At 34.1% G+C, this 21,656-nt stretch overlaps 2 protein-coding genes across 4 annotated transcripts; both read right to left on the bottom strand.

The window, feature by feature from the left end:
- Positions 1-380: 380 nt before the first annotated feature.
- Positions 381-7,247, bottom strand: LOC113742483 (TPR repeat-containing thioredoxin TDX). The gene is made up of 13 exons (XM_027270316.2): positions 7,107-7,247; positions 6,128-6,240; positions 5,901-5,934; positions 5,045-5,200; positions 4,858-4,945; positions 4,689-4,769; positions 4,519-4,583; positions 4,235-4,375; positions 2,617-2,733; positions 2,472-2,525; positions 2,176-2,229; positions 1,570-1,600; positions 381-965 (listed from the first exon to the last, which is right to left on the bottom strand). Exons 1-13 carry the CDS (start codon positions 7,245-7,247, stop codon positions 637-639), a joined length of 1,404 nt encoding a protein of 467 aa, XP_027126117.1. The 3' UTR covers positions 381-636.
- Positions 7,248-7,367: 120 nt separating this feature from the next.
- LOC113741976 (protein TIFY 6B) lies at positions 7,368-11,095 on the bottom strand. Of its 3 annotated transcripts, none has more exons than XM_072047293.1 (7): positions 10,787-11,095; positions 9,341-9,549; positions 8,827-9,122; positions 8,644-8,734; positions 8,224-8,560; positions 8,045-8,105; positions 7,368-7,779 (listed from the first exon to the last, which is right to left on the bottom strand). In XM_072047293.1, exons 1-7 carry the CDS (start codon positions 10,866-10,868, stop codon positions 7,659-7,661), a joined length of 1,197 nt encoding a protein of 398 aa, XP_071903394.1. In that variant the 5' UTR covers positions 10,869-11,095; the 3' UTR covers positions 7,368-7,658. The 3 variants fall into 3 exon arrangements, with proteins under 3 accessions (XP_071903394.1, XP_027125450.1, XP_027125451.1); XM_027269649.2 differs by having other exon boundaries at positions 10,796-11,092; XM_027269650.2 differs by lacking the exon at positions 10,787-11,095 and adding an exon at positions 9,676-9,833.
- Between the last annotated feature and the right edge of the window lie 10,561 nt (positions 11,096-21,656).

The following is a 21,656-nucleotide window of genomic DNA, read 5'->3' as shown; positions in this document are numbered from 1 at the left end:
GTACACGAATTTTACAGCAAGAAAGATTATCTAGCCAGATTACTGAAAACGGGCCAAGAGAATATTGGGCCAACTAGAGGCCATTTTCGTTTATTTCAAGCAGCGAGACTTGCCGTCCTAGGGTGGCTTTTGTAGGATTAACACCGAGATCAGCCCAGCTGACTTTGGGTTGATCTTGACAGTTGATTTGAAGTTCAAATGAATCATTTGAGTTTCAAATCAATAGTTGAGATCAGTCCAAGATCGACTAGGCGATCTCGACCGTTAAACGCTATCTGGGGTTGCAGGTTCGAATCCCTTTAAAACTAGTCCAAAAGAAAAAATTTGACTAGTGTTATTGCAAAACAGCAAAAACCAAGAGTCAGCAAGGACAAAGAAAATGCACCAACTTTCAACAGTTGCCTAATGTATAATAAATCTTTACTGGAACCAGCAAATATATTTTACACACTCTTAGCTCCTACCATAGTCTGGTAGATTATGAGGTAAACCTCAAAAAGTATCAGTCAATATGTAATCCTATGCCCAAATGATCTGTAGCATGACCACTTTAAAAGCTTGGTTGCATCATGTCAGCCAAGTCTCAACTAGTCAGAGCAAGAGAGACAAAAAGGGTAACTTGTACATCCCTGGTTCTCAACCAGCATACTGAACAATCTTCCTTTCAAGTGAGCTTTTGTCACCACCAACAACCATGTCAACCTGCTTTCCATCTTTTATAAAGTAAAATGTCGGAACACTGCTAATTTTCCAGCTTATAGCAACATCCACAGCCTCATCAATGTCAGCTTTCAGAAACACTACTTTTGGATGCTGCGAAGCCCAACTAGCATAAATAGGAGCAATGTAACGACAGGGGCCACACCATGTCGCTGTGAAATACAGAATTGCCAGCCGGGATGTCCTTGCAGCAGCATTCAACATACCCTCCAATTCCTTCGGAGAATGGATCCCAATAACTTGTCCTGTAAATCAGAGGGAAGAAAAAAGTTGATACAAATTCCAGTAAATGAATCAGGCTGTTAAATTACCAATTGAGCATCAGAGTAAAATCATAACTTGACAGGACCAATAAGTAAACTGGATAGGGACCTAAAGCAGCATATCCAAAAAATTTTGGAAAATGTGATCTATGTTATCAAGATAGAATATTGGAAGATTAGTGCTCAAAGCAAGAAACGAAACCACTTTTAGTTACAAGACAATAGATGGAACATTTATCGTGATAAAAAGTAATGGTAAGTAGTCAATCAACAAAGCAAACAGTAACAGTTCAAGGATAGTACAAGTGACAGGGACAATTAAATCATGCATTCTGCCAATGCCAGCAGAGTGCTAGGAAAGGAAATCTTGTCTAAACAACTAATGATAACACACCTCTCTGTGCAATTAGAGTCGTACAAGACACAGAACTGCCAAGCTATGCTAGCAAACAGCTACTTATATGATGCACTGGACAAATGAGATGATTAAAGAATGACACTTGAAAAACCAATATTTACCACCATTCAAGACATAAGCAACACCAGTTATATATTCAACCTGAAAATGGTATAGAAGAAGACATACCATCTTTCAGGACAGAAGCAGCTTCAGGATCCTGCATCCAGCAAAATGGTAACCGACCTTAAACTAGGATAAGATATATATGCATGTGTGTGTCTGTGTGTTTATATATATATATATGTATGTATGTATGTATGTATATATATATATATATAGGAAAAAGCAAGAAGGTTAAAGGTACTTCATTGCATTTATGTAAACTTTGTAATATTATGGCCTTGTAACCTGTATTTATTAATTCCACTATTCATGAAATATGTGTGCATGGAAGGAAAAAAAATCTAATGTGATATGAGAGAAACAATTGCAGAGAATAAGCTTCTATATTGCATCTAGACCCACTTCAGAGTTCAGATCTATAGCATACATACAACGACTTGACCAATTCTCATCCCATAAACTGTGTGATACATTCAACAATCATCTAATGCAGGTATAAAAAGCCTATTTTGTAGTGTAACAACTGACTCAACGACAAAAGTCAAACTGCAGCAAGCTGACAACCTAAAAGAAACAAAATTTTGCAGAAGCTGTTTATGAGCTACTAATCAAACAGCAGGCATGACACAGAAAACAAGCTGGCACAACAGGAGGAGAATATAAACTCACCAAGGTTTTAGTTTCAGGAGGCTGTTCCACCTTCTTGCCCTTCTCATTGGAAGACTGCAGTAACAAGTCATAGCTCAAAAAAGATCATTAAGAAACTTACCAATGAAGGATTAAAACTAATCTAAAAAAAAATATTTCTGTAGTGTAACATGTGACTCAAAGACAAAAGTCGAACTGCAGCAAGCTGACAGCCTAAAAGAGAAAAATTTTGCAGAAGGTGTTTACGAGCTACTAATCAATGAGCAGGCATGATACAGAAAACAAACTGGCACAACAGGAGGAGAATAGAAACTCACCAAGGTTTCAGTTTCAGAAGGCTCTTCCACCTTCTTGCCCTTCTCACTGGAAGGCTGCAGTAAAAGTCATAGCTCCAAAATGATCATTAAGAAACTTACAAATCAAGGATTAAAATTAATCCCAAAAAAAATTTTCAATATTAACCTGGGCTTCAGCTCGCCGCCGTCGTCTCTGACGCTGCATTTTTCTCAATTCCCTTTCTTTTCTCAAGCGGTCGTACTTTCGACGATGCTCTTCAATTTTTTGGGCGTTAGGTTCAACCTGCAATTTTAAATTAATCCATGGAAACTCACAGTAGCAGAATATGAAAGGAAAAGCAGGAGCTAAAGGCAAAGAAAAGGGGGAATCAGAAAACATGATGATTAGTTGAATGTAAACAACAAAAGGTCAGACTAGAACCGGCTATTGACAAGCCAATACATTACGCATCTAACTCAAAAAGATAAACCTTAATGGTATACAATCTTTTTCTAAAGTTCACAATGGAATTAAGAACAGACTAATTCCAACTAAAGTTACCGTTGACAGCACAAGCTCGAACCAGAATTCTCATGATCTACAATAAACTTGTACCGTTTCATTTCAACCCTCCAAATAAAGGACAAATTGCAACTGATGGAAAGGGAAACTAGATATGCTAAAAATGTCACCAACATTATCTCTCAAAATCAATCGGAATGGAAACATTCTTGATACCAAAGTGTCAATTATTTGTATAAACTCCTACAATAAGTAGCCTTCAAGTCCAGAATCAATAATCTCTGAATTAGCAAAAGTCATGCCAATTAAGACAGATTACATAGCAGAAGGAACAAATAACAAGCCCTGACAACACATCCCAGGGAGCATCTGAAAATCTGGTCTCGTTGTTCCCAAAAAGTATGATAACGAACGCAGTCAGACAAATTTTACAAATGAAAAAAGAAACAGCGATTTCAAAAATTTTACAGGAAAATTGCTACTTACTGGCCCAATTAAGCATACAAATTTTAGCATTTGAGTCATAGCTTTCAATTCAAATTCATGTGATAGCATCTTATAACAAGTTCAAAAAGACAGACAATGAAACTGGAAATGCAAAACCCCCAAAAATTCAACAAGCAGCATGATGAAAATCTGAAAAAAAAAGGGGACTAATTACCTCTTCCTAATAAGATATCAGAAAGAGCTGAAAGAGACAGAATCTGAAGTGGATACAGGCTCTATACTGGTCAAGAAAAAAGTAGGATTCAGCCGGTCACCATTATTGATAAATAAGGAGGCAAGAAGCAAAGAAGAGAATCTAAGAGAAATGAGGTTAGGGTTCTTTACAACATGTGAGCTATTTAATGATAACCTGGCACCATCATTCAAAAGATCAACGGTGGGGATAAAATTCAGTCTGCCAGAAAATAAATAGGTACTTAATCTAAAACATATTTTCATGGAAAATTTATGAGGTTTCTAAACAAACATATGTCTATCAGTTGCAATTTGGGCTTCAGTTATTCCATGAAGGTGCAAGTGGACCAATCTTAACTCAAACTCGATTACAAGGAGATTTACATAAAGCCTAGAACTCAGGCCCAAATGTTGTTGTAGGGCTTGACATGGTAAGAGATCTATGAATGGCATCTATCTCTATGGAAAGAAGCAAACCATAAGTGGAGCAGCTTGATACATCCAAATCGCACTTCTAATGCATCTTATGTCATTTTGTAAAAGGTGAAACACATTGACATCCAAAGGTATGAAGCATTTCCGAGTAAGACAAGATAATTACCTTTTTAAGCTCAATATTAATCTCCTCATCATAGTCTAACTTTGATGCCATTCGCAGATCACTTGCAGCCTCCTCCCATAAACCCAACACAGCCCTTGCTATTCCTCGTTCTTTATAACCTTTGGCTGAATCAGGGTTGATCTGAGGAATTTAGTCAGAACATTAGTCGAGTCTTTAATTACTAAATATATCTCCCCAAACTTAATAATGATCACAATAATGTTCAACTCAAATATCAACTCCACTTCAATGCCAAAGATATATATTAAAATCTAGTGGAATACCTGTAACGCTGCATTAGCATCATGGATTGCAGCATTTGGCTTCTTCAGCTTAGCAAAAACACTAGCTGAAACATGTATAATGGCATTTCCGGTCAATATCAAAATCATATGTCAACAATACCTAAAAGATACTACAAGGACTTGAGGTGATTTACATGCATGAGAATTACCTCTAGTAGCATATAATATTGCTGAAATTGGATTCAGCAAAATAGCTTCAGTTAGGTGATCTATGGCTTCATTCAGCTTACCTACAAGGAAAATAGTTACTATGGTAAATAATGCATAGCAGTTTTAGTAAGAAACGCGTTTCAAGGTAGCAATTGCAAAGAAACAGACCCTTAGCAATTGCATCTATAGCATTTGACTTGTATTCTTGGGCTGCATCTCGACTTTCCTCAGTTACTTCGATTGAGGGATCTCCCATCTGTTACAAAAACAGAATAATATCTCCAATAACAGAATACATTGGAAAGATTAATGACTACAACGTATATCAACTCAGGTAAGTGCTTCCACCCAACACCTTCTGTGAAGGATCGTTATCAGGCTGCACAACATCAGCATCATCCAATTCAACATCAGACTCAACAATGTCTTCATCTGAATTTTCTGCACTTGATGAATGTTTCTTGGAATCACAATGCTCTCCAGAATCTAAAATGTCCTCCCGATCTGTCTCCTATACAGCATTCTCCATTTTCAATGCAAAAAGAAAATGCATACAAAATCTGAATAGATCCAACTATGGCAACAAGGGATTCATATAAAACTATGTAATAAATCATAAAGAATATACATTTTAGTTAAGCTAGAACTCATGCAATGCTATTGATGGATTTATACGATGTCAAGTCTACAAAGCTACGTTCAGTCGGAATGTAACTTAATTTCCATCCTTAGTCCACATTTTACATGTTGGAAACTTTTTCTAAATTGCGCAACACGGCCATCCCAAATATTGGAGGTATTAAATAATTTAGTCTCTCAAGACTTCCGTCTCCAATTTTGCATACGACGTTCCACAAATGCATTCATCCTCCAAGAACATGCTAGTAAAATAAACCAATTAAATAGAGCCTCGTACAAACTAGTACGAAATGGTTCACCATAAATGACCAAATTCTGCATTCTAGCAAATGATGTAAGATATATAAAACCAAAATGACACTTTCCCATATACTAAATTCTCAGGACTCTTATAGCAGTTTCATTCTGTCGACATTATCCCATAGTAAAATTGCACACGCCAACTTTTACTGTATCAACCAAAATTCATGCACTTTTATAACGCATATGAACAATTTCACAAAAAATTAAGTGACTACTGATATTAAGTGAACAAGTAAACAAGCAAAACTACTGATATTAAAAAGGCTTACTGATTTTGCGGGAGGCGAAACACGGGCACCAAGGCTATACAAAAATAATAAATAAATAAATACATACATACATAAATCAATAGATCAAATTTTTCTACATAAATTAACCCCACCAGAAATTGAAACCCAAAACCCCAATACAAATGTTTTAGAAAAAAAAATGAACTTGATCAATTAGAACACTAGTAATTCAGTTAAAAATGGTATGTCGAGCACAAAATCTTTACCTCTGGAGATAATTTTTGAAGAAGGCAAGAGCAGGGTTGTGTAAAATTGAAGGGTTGGCTTTACATTGTTCAATGAATAGCTTTAATTCTGGGGAGGTTTTCAGCTGCTTCCATTACTGAGAACAATGGTCTCCTCGTTGTCTCGTCCGCGTCCAACTTCGTCAGCACCGAGTACTACTAAAACACAATTTTACCCAAAGGCGTGTGCTTTTTGTTAAGATGACGAAATTTAAGCAGTTTCTGGAATTTTGTGGTAAATTTACTAACCTTCCCAAATAATTAATAAATGTTTGGCACCCCAAGAAAAAAAAAAAATTTTCTTGTACTACCTTAACACTTCTCTTTTTTTTTTTTGGGACACGTACCTGACTACTAAGCCAAGATAAAAGGGGTTCCTTGGTAACTTTGTGTACGTTTGAAACAGTAAATTATAAGCATTGTCAGGTGATAATAACACCAGTAGAGTTTTGTAATCGTCTTCGTCTACATTTAGCACTAAATATTCTAAATTCTATAAGTATTGGTAGCTGATAATATTAGAATTTTTTTAATGAAGTGTTCAGCTTGGGAAAGTTGCAAGCGACTTCTCTTCTTTCTTTTTTTTTTTGGTTTAATTTGTGAACTAAGGTTTGAGCACCTTTTTCCCATCACTACTTATCCTTCGATTCTATCCTTCGATTTTATTTTGCTTCACATGTTCATATATAGTCGACCTTGTTGCTTATATTTAAAAACCAACTTACAATTGCATTTTTTATGAGTTTCTATGAAGGAACGGAGAGGACAAAGCTGAATTGAGAATTCAGAAGAAAAAACAAGAACATTAACTGGGGTGGTTGTACAGGAGAGAATTCAATTCAACATATGGTCTTTCTTCTTGCCTAAATGCCAGGGCGTCTAGCAACTTTGAAAGGCTTCTTCTTTCCCGGTTAAATTTAATTCCATTCAAACTAAGACTTAAGCTGCTTCAATGGACAACCTCATTCTTTTTATTTCTATCCAGCTCATCTTCAAAGAAATGAGCAATTTCTGCTTGCAGTCTTCCATAATCCATTAGAATAATTTTCTGCTTGTAATCTTCAAAGAAACGAGCATTTTCTGCTTGTAGTCTTCCTTCCATAATCCTCCACTACAATAAGGTGCTACAAAGCGCACGAAACACTACTATTCAACCAAGGATGGGGCAGGGCTTCCAACCTCAAGTTCCAAGACATGAATACAACAGTAGGCTTCTCGAGAGTGCAAAATCATACTAATGTAGTACTATACTACTATATATTACAGTGTGGCTATCAATGAACATTAATTGGTTTGAACATGGTCAAATGAAAAAGGCCCTATTACAACGTAATACAATACTATTACCTAAAATCACATCTAACCTGCCACAAAAAAAAAAAAAAGCCAAAAGAATACAACATAAATACTTGTATTATTGTCCAAAACTACATTTCCTTGAGCTTATGCTTCCATTTTTTTTTCCCCACTTTTGGCCATCTTACATCGGATCTTCCCACTCTTCCACGCAAAGCTAGTTGATGGCCGGGAGAGGACAAGAGCCAGAAGAGTTGACAGAGATGCTTCTGCCACCAGATGCAGGGCTGCCACATTCTTCAGATGGCTTGTTGGCATATGGTGATGCGCTCAATGACCTGGGGCACACAAAATATGTTAATTGAGATGCAAGAATCCAGCTTTCTAATCCACGTTTTGCTTTTACCAATTCTACACACAGCCATATCCATATTCAATTGGTTACCCAATCTTGCTCAAGTACTTCTATCTGTATTAACTTAATCATTTTTATCCACCAAATAACTTAATGATTTTTATCCACCAATCTTGCTCAAGTATCTCTATCTGTATTAACTTAATGATTTTTATCCACCAAATAACCCAAGGAAAATCAATAATTACCTTTCCTTGCGCTTCTCCAAGAATCTAGCCAATGATGCCTTGCGAAACTGAGGCACAGCAGCTGCAAAAATGGACATTTGCAATGTATTATGAACAAGTTCGCAGCATAGGATTTACACAAGAATTACAAAGATATATTTAATGGCACATGAAGTCCACAAAAATGCAAGAGAATATACCTGATGCAATTAGGGGAGCAGGGGCAGATCCTAATGGACTGGCATTTTTGGAAGGCTCCCCTTTACTGGGTGTTGCTAGGGTCCCAATTGTTCTCATTGCAGTTGCATCGTTCGGTATGACAGACCTTCCCGGAGTATGGCAGGTTATAGAAATGGGGCTTGAAATACATGGTTTTGCATTATTTGACTGGTTCACAGCAAAGCTCTCAACAATGGATGGCCTAACCATGGGTGCCTGAACTGGAGATATAGGAACTGCAGGTACTGCAGCGACAGTCGGGACTGGGGGAGAAGGCACTGGAGGTGCATTTCCAGCTAATAACATTATAGCTTGAGCCTATATCCAAATACATGTTGAGATGTTAATAACCAAACTAACACCAAAAGCATCAATTAACGGATAAAGGTAACAACTTTAACCTTTTCAGGAGAAATGTCATCATATACACATACTGAACCGGCATAGAATATGGTCAACTGAGCTGGAGCTCCTGAGGTCTTAGAAGTGCTCCTGCAGAACAAAGCAGATCAGACTTTACGTTTCCGTCAACATTCGTAAGATGCAATTACTACCTCAGAAATGCTAAATGTCAGTTAATATACCGTAACTCGGTGGTGCCCACTAGCGGACTCACAGAATTAACAACTGGAATCGAACTTGGTGCTGGAAGAGGTTGAGGGGTTGTAGATCTAATCAGATTCTGTCCAGCAGGAGAAGTAAAGGACTGATGAACAGGGGCGGGCATAGTTACTGAAACCGTTTGTTTTGTTTGCGTGGTAAGTGGGATTCCTCTAGCTTCATGAGGACGATGAACTGAAAGTGCATCAAAAGGTTTTGAAGGATAGGTGGTCACAGTATAGTGGGTTCCCCCTTGCTTATCAAGAACCATCATATTTTTCTGAAAAATCAATCAAAAAGCAGAATAGGCATTTGAGAAAAGCAGATATTCAAGTATCATGTGTTTAACACAAAGCTTCGAACTTAAATGTATCTGTATTATCAAAGCTTTGAACTTAAATGGATTTGTACTTATGAAGACTACAAGGGGTGCCTATTTGGACTATACAATTTTTTGAAAGTTCAAAAGAAGATTTGGCAAAAGAAAACAAAGATAACCTGCACAACGGATGAATAAGGTTTCTGACTGGAGTCAACAGCCTCTGTAGTGGTTATTGTCACTAATCCAGTTGTTGCCAGAGCCTCAAAGCCAGTTTTAGGCTTATCATCTTTTGCACCTGCACCTGCACCTTCGAAAGAGAAAAACTGAGGGTTGGCAGAAGCCTTGTTCGAGAATGACCACTGCATCGTTGAACCTCTCAATGGAGCTGCAGATTTGAAACACAAGAAAAATCATTACCAACTTAGTCTTCGTTAGAAATGCTAAGTAATATACCTATTACTTAAAAGTAAAAATAAAGAATCTTCATACGGATTATTAGGTGTAAAATTACCTAATAAGCAACTACTAAGCAGTATATTTGGTGAAGTAAAAGTTCAGAGAAACAAACAGAAGAGAAGCCAAGCCTCCTCAACTATGACTCAAAGTAACCTATATAATCTTTCATTACCACTTTTATATTTGTATTCTTCAAGTGTTCAAATAAAGAACTCAAAGTGCTCGATGAGTGCAGCTGTAAAGGGGAGATGAACATGTTCATCAACATATAAAATATGAATAGCTAGGCATCTCATGCGCATTATAATAAACAATTGTTATACCCATCAAGGCATATTAACTATTAAGTAAAGAATATGGAAACCCTTCTGGTCAAAACAACTTAAGATATTGCAATTAAACGTTTCGGGGTTTACAATCTGATTATTTTATTAAAGGCGTCATTATTAAAAAAATAAACATCTTTTTCGGTAGGAGAACAGAAGCACGATTGTTTAATATATATGTAGACGACTTACTTGGAAGGCACAACTTCTTGCAATATAATAACATACAACATTAATCAAAGGTCTCATGAGGTGCATGTTAGCTAATGTACAATTTAACTAACACAAGAAACAAGAAAGGAAATAAAATATTCCAAAGGAAACTGTGCTAAAGTAAACCAAGTGGAAAAGATGAAGACTAAAGAAAACAACCAGAAATCTCCACCTTTCCACAACTACACTGGTAACTACAACAAATAAAAATTCATTCTTTATTCTCCATTTGAATTTTCTTAATAAACGTGAACCACCCCACCATATGTCTTCAGGTTGCAATTTATTGAACCTCAATAAAACAGGAGTGTTAGTAACAGCTTAGAATAACAGTCAACAGTGAAAACATATTCCCGTAGCCAAACCCTTTGACAACTGAGAAATCTGTAACTAAAAATACAGTCAAGAATCAAAGGAAATCTTGAAAACCCATGTATTATTTTGGTTTCTTGATTTAAATGTCCCCTCGACTTGCTTAAAGTTGGTTTCTTTACAACAAATTTAGACAAAAGAACCTTTTTTTTTTCAATAAGGCTTCTTAGGTTCCTTTGTCCAAACCAAGCTGTCAGCTAAAAAACTGCAAATTCATATGATAAAGGAGATAAAAGAGAAGTATAAAAAGCTCACATAGACTACCTGAATCTGTGGTTTCCTCAGGAACTTCTGTCTTCACCGTCGCAGTCTTCAAGCCCATGAAATCTCTCTCCATTCTTTAAATCAACAGAATCTAGGAAAAAATATTCCCTTTGGGTGAGAAGATGAGAGAATTAATCTGGGATCCTTTGTTTTTTTGGCTCTTTTGGCTGCTGAGGGAATGGTTTTTGTTGTTTGCTGTCTATGGTGGAGAAGGGAGGAAATGAAAAATGAGGGAAACAAAATGAAGTCGAGATTGTGATTTGAATGTGAAAAATGAAATGATCCCGATAATTCAATGATTCCAGATCAAATCTAAGCCGTTCAATCTTTATGATTAAGCTTTTGAGTCAGCGATTTGTCTGATAGTTCCCTGTCCGTGGACCGGCTATAGCCTGTTATAGATAGGTAGGCCCCGTGGACGTGGTTTCGTCCTTACTCTTTATGGTATACTTTGATGGAAACTTGAAAGGAGAAATTACTGACTGAATAGTGAAAGTCAACGTTTGTGTTTCGTTGACGATGGCTATACTAATTTGCAAGGCTCAGACTTGGACTCAAACAAATAAGGCTAAAATTTAAATCTTACTGTTACATATTCAGATTAGTAATTTCCGATAATTCAAACTTTTATATGGGAATTGTAAATATTTCTACTTCTCGAGGAATAGTGACAAATCGATAGGCTTGACTGGAAGAATTCGGTGTAAGAATTTTGTGTTATATATAATAATCTTTTTCATCTATAGCTCGAATCGAATATGTAATTATTGAAATGATATGACTTTAATTTTCAAGTGAGAGGCCTACTTTCACATAATTTAAAATTTTAATATTAGATAGAAAATCATACTATATTAGCTAACATACTTCAAATTATGGAAACTGATATAATAACGATTTTTTTAATAATTTTTCACCCCTCTCCACACCATTCCCACATTTTAACCAATTTTTATATTTAGTTTCAATTTTTTAAAAAACTATTAACAAATGTTTTTGGACCTCTATTAAAAACATTTTAACAAATGTTTTTAGAAACATTTTAACTTGCCAACTCTATTATAAATTTAAAAACATATTTATGCTATCTTCTGATTGAGTTAATGACTTTTACGAACACCCATTCTATTTATATTAAAATAGCCATCATGAGAAAATTTCGGATAGCAAAAGAAGGGAGGACCAAATAAATCATTCAACATGAATAGTAAAAGAATTAGTAATCACAATTTTACAAAATCATGAGAAACGGTAAAACGGGAAAAAGAAAAAGGAAAAAGAGAAAGCAGTCGGTCAAATGCCCATATAAAAAATTTGGACAGGTAATTTGGCGAGCTAAAAAATTATTAAATTAACCAGTAGAAGTAGCCGCAATGTTTTGAAAATCGGACCGGACCGGCCGGTTCGACCGGTTGAACCGCGAACCGGCCATGGCACCGGTCCGGTTCAATGACATTGTTGACTTTGCTAGAAAACCGGTCAAAGACCGATTGAACCGTGAAAATCGCCGAACCGGATCGAACAGGCGGTTTTCCGGTTTTCAGCTTTCCTTCTTTTTTTTTTTTTTTTTTAAAGTTTTGCAAAATGTAGCAATCAAGATTCGAACCCAAGACCTTTGTAATAAAAGACCAATGTATTAACCGTTGGACCATCACATCTTATTAGTTTTTTTTGATAACTTATTTATATAAAGCAAATACTCATATTTCTTTTTTTCATTTTTCTTACAAAATCTCATCCCCTCATGGCTCTTTCTTTTTAATTTTCAACTCTCTCTCTCTCTCTCTCTCTCTATCATCTTTTCTTTTGTCACTCCCTTTTTAATCAAACCTCTTTATTTTTAATTTATTGATGTTTTCTTCCATCTTTTAATTTTGTTTTTGTCCATTAAATTGAAAAAAGTTAAAAAAGAATTTTTTTTAACCCAAATTATTTAATGCCACAACCACTCACTTTTATCTTATTTTTTGTTTCTTATCAAGTTTACATTTCTATTTTCGATTTTCTTGATTTCCTTCGAATTCCAAATTTTCTTTTTTAAATTGCAATCTCTAAATCCCAAAACGTAAATTAAAATTAAAATTCATAATATCTAAATTCTCAGAGACATGAATTTTGTATAATTTCAAAATATTGTGATATTTTGGGGTTGAATTTAGATATAATTGAAATTGAGATGAAATTTATTTGTTTTAACTTATAATTTTAAAAAATTATTTTTAAAAATCCAAGTTATTAAAAAATAGTAAACTTTTCATCATATAAAATATTAAATTAGTCCATTACATATATATATTTATATAAATTATTTTTTAAAAAATTCATTGAACCGAGGTTGAATCGGTCCGACCGGTTGAACCTCGACCCTTTTACTTCACCGGTTCAATTAACGGTCCGATTTTTAAAACATTGAGTAGCCGGTGAATTTTACCGTTTGTTCCCGGTGAACGAGCACGTGCAGCATCAGTTTCCTTAGATTCTAGGTCTATGAAGACACGCGGAATGACACGTGAGTACGTTCTGATTTGCTGTGCAGGGGTGCACAAACACCATAGGCGCCCAGCAAAACCACGAGAAACATCGGCAAAGTCGACAGCTGATCCGAATGAGACGCTGATGTTGTCAAGCCCGTATTATTCCGCTCACCGGATGTCAATCACGGGTGGTCCAACCTCATCCGTATAGAAATTAGCCCTTCACAGATTAAAATGGGATTTTATCCAAAAATAAAAACAAAAAAAGAGAGAGTGAGAGATAAAAGTGGGCTGGACTAAGGCTTAATCTCTCTTTTTTCTTTTTTTGTGAAACAAATTTTCAAAGAGGAAATTTATTACTCTTAAAAGATGGATACTCATTTGAATTTCAGAGGGAATCCTTTGTATGTTTCTTCTTGGTTTTGGTTACTTAATTGAGTTAAAACAAGCTGCCTGAAAATACCAAGATTATGTTCTAAAGAAAATCCTGTTGATCAAATAAATGATACTAACTTGATTTCAGTCATTTTTCTAGCCTTTCTTTTCATTTCCCTTATTCAGGTTTTATTTTTACTTCTACGGATAGTATTTTTTTTTTTTCAAAGTGGGTAATATATGTTACATGTTTGTACTTCAAGTAAGTAAATCTTTTAAAATTTGTGTGCATTATATAGCTCCTATTGTTCGTTTTATGTTCTTTTCAATTAATATACCTATTACAAGGCAAGCTTGAATAGGGAATGTAAAGCAAAGTTTCCTAACTCCAATTTCAGCTCAATTAATTCAATACAAAATTGGTTTGTATTTTCGGTTTCTAATTTGCAAGAACAAAATCAAAGGTAAAGGCATAGTTGACAACGAAACTCAACCTAATTAATAAAGGGTTTCACCTGTGACCAATAAATCAATAATTTGTGTAATCGAAAAAAATAAGTAAAGAATCACTATTAATCCTCTTGATTTTAAAAAAAATAAAGGAACAAAATCAAAGGCATGAATTGAATCATTCATAATTATGAGTACCATGTGAAATAATGCATTGGAACGAACCATGACTACCACATATTTGGTCAACTACAATCACATCAGGTTTATGTCTCGTGCCAATGGAAGCAGCATTAATTGTCAGCTCTTCCCGTCATCCGGACTAAAGTCTTAAGGCATAAATGGTCCCTTCTTTAATTAGTGGAAAGTGGAAACGTTGGGCCAATGGCTCAGAGGCCACGGGTAGGGGCTTAAGTTCCTCCTTGGATTGTATGTAAGGTTCAAACCTCATTTGTCTTGAAAAAAATTCAAGGGTTGTGTCATAATTAATCTAGTTGGATCGCTACATCCACTAGCGCCCTACCACAACCTCCTTAGGTTCCCCCTCCCCCCTAGATTAAGATAGAGGAGGTTATAAAAAATGTATCGTTGCTGACAAAAAAAAAATTAGTGGAAGTATCAGAAATGAAAGAACTCATTCACATTCTGCTTTGTGAGAAATTGAACAAATGAAAAATAAATTAAAGCTTTAATGGCTTAGGAATTTAAAATTGTGCACTAGAAATTCTATCCACAATATACAACTTCTTGCTTCTTCTTCCCTGATTAATTCAATTAGCATGTAAGCAAAGAGAAATACAACAAGGGAAAAAAAATGAAATATGAACATGGCTAGGCCTATTAATGTGGCAAGTAATTGCTTGTGCTGGATTTTTAAAAATTCATTTCTCAATTATTGGAGAGCTAAAAAAAATGTATAATACTACTGTTTAATTACTTCTACCTCTAAATATAATAAAACGTTGTAAGCAAACAATGCATTCCCAAACTGGAAACCCTAGTAGCACAATTCCGAAAGAAGAAAACCAGCCACATCAATGGACTTGAATCTACATGACATGTTAAAGAAAGAAGCTTAATAAGTCCAACAACTCCCCTCATTCATATTAAAATCCAAAATCATAATCACAAACAAAATCTATCGTTAGTTAATTAATCGATTTTATTTCTTAAAGAAAGTTGAAGAAGAATATAGCATTTGTTTGTGCATTAATAGGTGCCACTTTTTCAAATTGACATTAAGAAGATCTGATTAGTCGGACTACAATTAATTAAAATACTAGCATGGTGGACCAAGTCTTGCATTCAAGTAATTTAACAAATCAGGTCACAGGTGTCACCCTGACAACCTAATTGTTGCTACTTGTATTATTATGTTATAGCTATATAATTGGTCAACAAGCACTTCAGTTGTAGGTATACCTAATTTTTTAGTACCAATAAGTGTATCAACTAATTAAATACTGTCAAGTGCTGCTGAATATTATATGTGTGTTTGGATAGAAGATTATTTGGGATTATTTTTTTAAAAAAAGACAGTAGCACTTTTTTTATGTGATATATGTGAAATAAAAATGTGATGAAAAAATGTATTGATAATGCAAACAAGTCAGTGTGTGTAAATCAAACACATATTTAAGCCTATATATTAGAGGTTCTATTGGATAGTCAATTAACCACAAAAGATGCGCAATTACATCCAAGAAAAAAGAAAAAAGAGAGACAACGTTGAGACTGCACAATTGTTAACAAGAAAAAGAAAAGCTATATAACTAATAAATTTAAAGACATGAAGGCTTTGAAGCTTTATTAAAGGCTTAATGTATTTTACTATGAGAAGAATTTAGAGCAAGTTTTCATTGGCTTCAACACTCTGTCCTCACCACTTTGCCTTGCCTCCATCCCCCAACACAAGCAAAAAGAAATTGTTGCTCTTACTTAAATTCGTCATATAATAATAAAATGATGAGAAGTGTCATCCAACTATCAACCGAAAAAGAAAAAAGAGACAAAAATATGAACGGGGTTTATTAAGAAATCAATCAATCCAATGAAAATAGTTTAGTATAGCTAAATTTTAACCTTTTTCGTGAACACATTTCTTAATAATCTTTTAATTTCATATACATCAAATCATTATAATACATTTTTTTGTACAAAAACTCCAAAAAAAAAAAAATAGTAATTCAAACCATAGAAAAAATGAATGTGCCATGGTGGTTGGGCAATCTAGGATAGCACAAATTAAAGAGCCTATAACTCTAGTTATAAATGATCATTAAACCATGATTATGCTGAAGATTAAACTGCAAATAGGCATAAAAAGTTTGATTAAAGAAAAGAAAAAAGTCCCAGAAAGAAAAATGAAAATTAAAAGAATTATTATTGATAGGGGTACTTTTGTTTTAGGTATAGAAATGAGTGCACTCGAGAAGGGAATAGGGCATGTGGAACGTGGATAAGAAACCATGTGATAGGTTGAATATACATTAAAAACTCATTATTATATATATATAATATAATAATAAAAAAAAGAGATGGGGAACTCTCCAAGTGACAATCATATTGGTCCCCGCTAATGGACGACTTTGTCCAACAAGGCCTGGCCCGTTTCTTCCGTATCTATCTAATCTAAACCCCCCCAAGGTTTATCGTGACGGCATTTGGTGCGTCAGCTTTTGCTTTTTAAATTTTTTTTATTAATAGTTACCTCCCGCATGACTTACCTGTCTTTGTTTAAATATAAATTTTTTTTAAAAAAAAAAGAGAAGAAAATTGTCATAAACCTGTCGTTTCACAAAATGGTTCTGATTTATTTTGGATACTGGAATTTGGAGACTTATCCGAAGCCCTATGTCAGCAGCATTCTCTTTCATTTCATGCCCCACAAGAATTCTTATATATACATTATGATGGTTCTTTTGCTAGACCAGCATGAATGGGGAGCAATTGTATCCACATTTGGTTTCAAAAAAAGGTTAAGAGGTTTTTTTATCGTCTTGAATGGCTACTAGGATTGTGGATAGAAGAGAACAAGTGAAGTTGCTATTAATTAAAGTGTTTGTACCGTGTTATTTTAGTCTCTGGAAGGGCTTCTACTAATTAATTAAGCTTATGTTAAAAGTGTAGCTAATTATCGGGCTTATTGGTCAGTTTAATTTGTGGCTGTTAACCCTGAATACAATATTCTGTTAGTCACTCATGGTTAACATACATCCACGTACCTAAACTGCATCTAATTAAGTTGGAAAACTTTTTAATACTTAAGCTGTGATACAATTTATCAATCAGCATTAGGGTTTTCGCCATGCACCATATTTGACATGTATTTTAGGTTCTTGGGTATATATAGTGTAAACCCTGCAACATATCTTTGTTTGGTGAGAATGGGAAGTAGGAACCACTCATCAAGAATAAGAAGAAAGGTTGTCTAAAACAAGAATATTTGTTTAATTCACAATTACGTTGCTCTCAGCACATAATGCAATTGTTTTTATCTTTTTCATTTTTTTGATAGGAGCATGTAATGAATTTATTGATGATCATATATGCCATACATTTATTACCCAAAAAAAAAATTCCAAACAATCTTGTTTCTGGATACAATATTTGGCTAAAATCAAGAAGAAAATAATCATAAATTGAATAGCAATTTTACACCCTATCATTGGCCATGCACCATATTTGACGTGTATTTGAGGTTCTTGGGTATATATAGTGTAAACCCTGGAACATATCTTTGTTTGGTGAGAATGGGAAGTAGGAACTACTCATCAAGAATAAGAAGAAAGGTTGTCTAAAACAACAATACTTATTTAATTCACAATTACGTTGCGCTCTCAGCACATAATGCAATTGTTTTTATCTTTTTCATTTTTTCGATAGGAGCATGTAATGAATTTATTGATGATCATAAATGCCATACATTTATTACCCAAAAAAAAAATCCAAACAATCTTGTTTCTTGATTTGTCAAGTGTAGTTATTACAAGCTCACGACATGTGTCCCAAAAAGAACTCAACCCAACTTTTTATTAAAAAAAAAAAAAATGACGAGTTTGCTCATTCCAGATAGGCCAATGCACATGCATGAAGAATAGATACAAAAGAGAATATGGATCCAAAAACATAAATAATAGTAGTAGTGTTAGTGACAAAACTAAAATGGCCAAAATAAGCCGCTCTATGGTCTGAAAGGTCTTAATTTGCTGAGAGATGAGGTGAGCCACCTTCCAAGAAAAGTTGACAACTCGATCGAATTCTTGGGGCTTGGAATTCAAGATAATAGCTGTATCTTATGATTCTAATTTGTGTATATATAATAAAGTAACACGTAATTTGATTTTTCGTATCATATGTGCAGATGTATAGTTATATATATATAGATATGGATCTTACCTGCAACATTCATGATTTGTCGAGTTGGCAATTTGGCGTCGATATTTATAATGGAATAGAAAAATGATTTGCAGAGTGTAGCCCTCTTAGTTTCCTCTCATGCAATCTTTTTCGAGTGTGGTCCTAAAGTTGGAGAAGGCGGTGGAAGCTGTTGACTAATGAATAATGTATGGTTAATATATAGTAATATAGAGCGCCCACCGCATTGCCATAGAATAATACTTATAAGCAACTGCATTGCTTTTTATGGGCATATTGAAATCGCACGCCAAATATTAAAGTAAAGTTTGGGTGAATGGATGAGTTGAATGATTCCTTTCGATGCGGTGTCAAGTGTTAATAGGACCTTTAAGGGTTCGTTTGGTTCATGTGTTCATAGTTCATACATATAAATACTTTGTGCAATCAATGTCCAGGCTCTGACTTTTTTTTTTCCTTTTCTGGACCAAGAAAATACTTGTAATGATGTATTAAAAATCAGCTTGTATATCAGAGGGAAACATTAATCAAGTTCTAAACAAATGTCTGTACTAGTAGGTCTTCTTGTATCTCTTAGCTAAGCTGCTGGAGTACAGTCAAGAAGACTGGTAACAATAATGTATTCAACTTACAAGCTTTGATTCATGATTCTTTTCCCGGTAATCTTCCAGATTTTGGTTTAGCAAAAATATTCTAGGGAAAAACTGGTCAAATGCCCTTGATGCATTGTATTATGGATAGACATTGATTGAGGTGGAGAATCAATAGTGATCTTTCTTTCCTCTTACTTTATAGTACTACAATCATGCGTTTATCTGATTGGGTTGAAGGAGGACTAACCATTGGAGCTTAATATTATATCTCCACCAATGGAGGTTGAGGGGCATGGTGCACGTTCTGCATGCTACGCGATAAACTAAGCACATAGTTTTTCTTCAACGCAAAGTTGGCAATCGTGCCAACAGTCATAAAGTCTTCGAAACCTGAAAGGACCAAAGACGCGTTAGAATTTGTTTTTTTTTTGGTTGTTTTTTAAGTAGTGCTACTGTCCATTTCTTCAATGAGATCTTATGCATGGGTATTACACTTCTACTAGCAACTAGCATCAGTTTTCTTTCCGAAATTGATGTTTTTTTTAATGCAATACATTTTAGTTATATTGTTTACTTTCATATCTGCAAGTTTTGATATGGTAATATTGTGTGAAAGGATAAATTCTGAAAGTTTTGATACGGTAATATTGTGTGCAAGGACATATTCTATAGAGTGAATCACTACCAATTCAAACGGGTGTCTGAAATTTTTTCAAAAAATTTTGAATTTTTTAGAATGCAAGTTAAGCGATTTGATTCATTGGCCTACACTCATGAAAAGTTTAAAACTCTTCCCAGTGGCCAACCAAAAAGTCTTACTATATCGGCTCGAATGTCGGTAAACTAATTGAATAATCGAAGTTTTTTACCTAAAAAGTCATATATTAAGATATAAAAAAAAAGGTGATACTAACACATCATTTTACATTCTACAACAAGTATGATGAAGCGTGTAAATCTTCATGAAAGATTAACCTTGTGATGAGATCTCACTAGGTTCAAATTCAACAACCCTAAGACAGATCTAATTGGAAATAAAAAAAAGGGAAAATCGTTTAAAACATCCCTCACATTTTGCAAGATGACTTTTTTCGTCCCTCACTTTTAAAAGTGTAATTTTATGTCCCTTACAAATTCACATTGATCAAATTTGATCCCTACCTAGGTTTCCAATTAGTTATAGGGTAAAATTGTCAAATTAAATTCTACATAATCCGATTCATAATTCCTCACATTTCATAAAATAAATGTTTTCATCCCTAACATTTCACGAAATGAATTGTTTCGTCCCTCACATTTCATAAAATGAATTCCCTCACATTTTTCAAAATGAATTTTTTCATCACCCATTGATCATATGTACGAATAATTTTTTTTCTTTAAATCAATATATATATCAATTTGATTCCATTTGAACAGTACGAATAACATATAATATATTTCTATTTGATTTTATTCAAACAGACTAATCGTAGATGTATATATGCTATTCAATAGATATATACAGAGATTTAAAATTAACAATTTTGTTTTAAACCCATGTAATATCTAGATGATTTTAACATGTAAACCTATTCAATATTTGTGGTCTTTTTTTTTGATAATAATTTATTTATTGAGATGTATAATAAGGCCATCTAATTAATAGGTCTTAAATTAAATTTTATAGTCATGCTAACAAATTGCAGTTTAAATCTGAAATTTCTACTCGCCACTTTTAAGACCAACAGTTGAATTATTTGTCTTGTGATTGTTTTAAAATTTGAAAGTGTCAATCACTTACTTCTTTTTGTCATACTTTTTCTTTGTTTATTTTTTCTACCCAAATTTAATTCGATATAAACACTCGATAATGTTTAAGATTAAGTTTTTTCTTTGTTTTTAATTTTTGAGTAAAACGAAATAAATATGAGTGAAAAACTAATAATTTTTTTAAACCCATGTATATATCTATTTGATTTTACTTGAACAGTACGAATAGCATGTAACATATCTCTATTTAATTTCGTTAGACAAAATTAAATAGAGAAATCAAATAGAGATATATTACATGTTATTCGTACTGTTTAAGTGAAATCAAATAGATATTTACATGGGTTTAAAAAAATTACTCGTACACATGATCAATGAGGGATGAAAATATCTATTTTGAAAAATGTGAAGAATAAAAAAATTTATTTTGTGATGTGTAAGGGACAAAAAAAATTATTTTATAAAATATGAGGGATTATGAATCGAATTATATAAAATTGATTTGACAAATTTGCCCTTAAAAAATAATCACGTGCCTTGCACGTGATGGATTTCGGCCAAAAACTAGTCGGAAACTTGAGTAGGGACCAAATTTGATCAATGTGAATTTGTAAGGGATGTAAAATTACATTTTTAAATGTGAGGGATGAAAAAAGTTATTTTGCAAAATGTAAGGGACATTTTGAACGATTTTCCTTAAAAAAATAATAATTAAATCATGTGTCATTCGTGTATTTGGTAAAATGGGCTAAACTCGGTCTTAAGGAGGGGGAATAGTTTTAAGACTTCAAATTTTGCATTGACCTTAAACATTGGTTTTCCAAACCAACGTACGAATTT

The sequence above is a fragment of the Coffea arabica genome, chromosome 4e (genome assembly GCF_036785885.1).
Source record: "Coffea arabica cultivar ET-39 chromosome 4e, Coffea Arabica ET-39 HiFi, whole genome shotgun sequence".
Classification (NCBI taxonomy): domain Eukaryota; kingdom Viridiplantae; phylum Streptophyta; class Magnoliopsida; order Gentianales; family Rubiaceae; genus Coffea; species Coffea arabica.
The sequence above is the reverse complement of the archived record's forward strand: the minus strand, read 5'-3'. Positions and strand labels throughout refer to the sequence as shown.

Coding starts and splice junctions, on each gene's coding strand:
- LOC113742483 (XM_027270316.2), bottom strand. CDS start 7,247: ATGGAAGGAAGACTACAAGCAGAAAATGCTCGTTTCTTTGAAGATTAC. Junction 4,770..4,857: donor TATAGATGCAATTGCTAAGG/GTCTGTTTCTTT, acceptor TTTTCCTTGTAG/GTAAGCTGAATGAAGCCATA. Junction 1,601..2,175: donor CTCCTGAAACTAAAACCTTG/GTGAGTTTATAT, acceptor TGCTGGATGCAG/GATCCTGAAGCTGCTTCTGT.
- LOC113741976 (XM_072047293.1), bottom strand. CDS start 10,868: ATGGAGAGAGATTTCATGGGCTTGAAGACTGCGACGGTGAAGACAGAA. Junction 9,123..9,340: donor CTTATTCATCCGTTGTGCAG/GTTATCTTTGTT, acceptor TTGATTTTTCAG/AAAAATATGATGGTTCTTGA. Junction 8,735..8,826: donor GTGGGCACCACCGAGTTACG/GTATATTAACTG, acceptor TTTGTTCTGCAG/GAGCACTTCTAAGACCTCAG.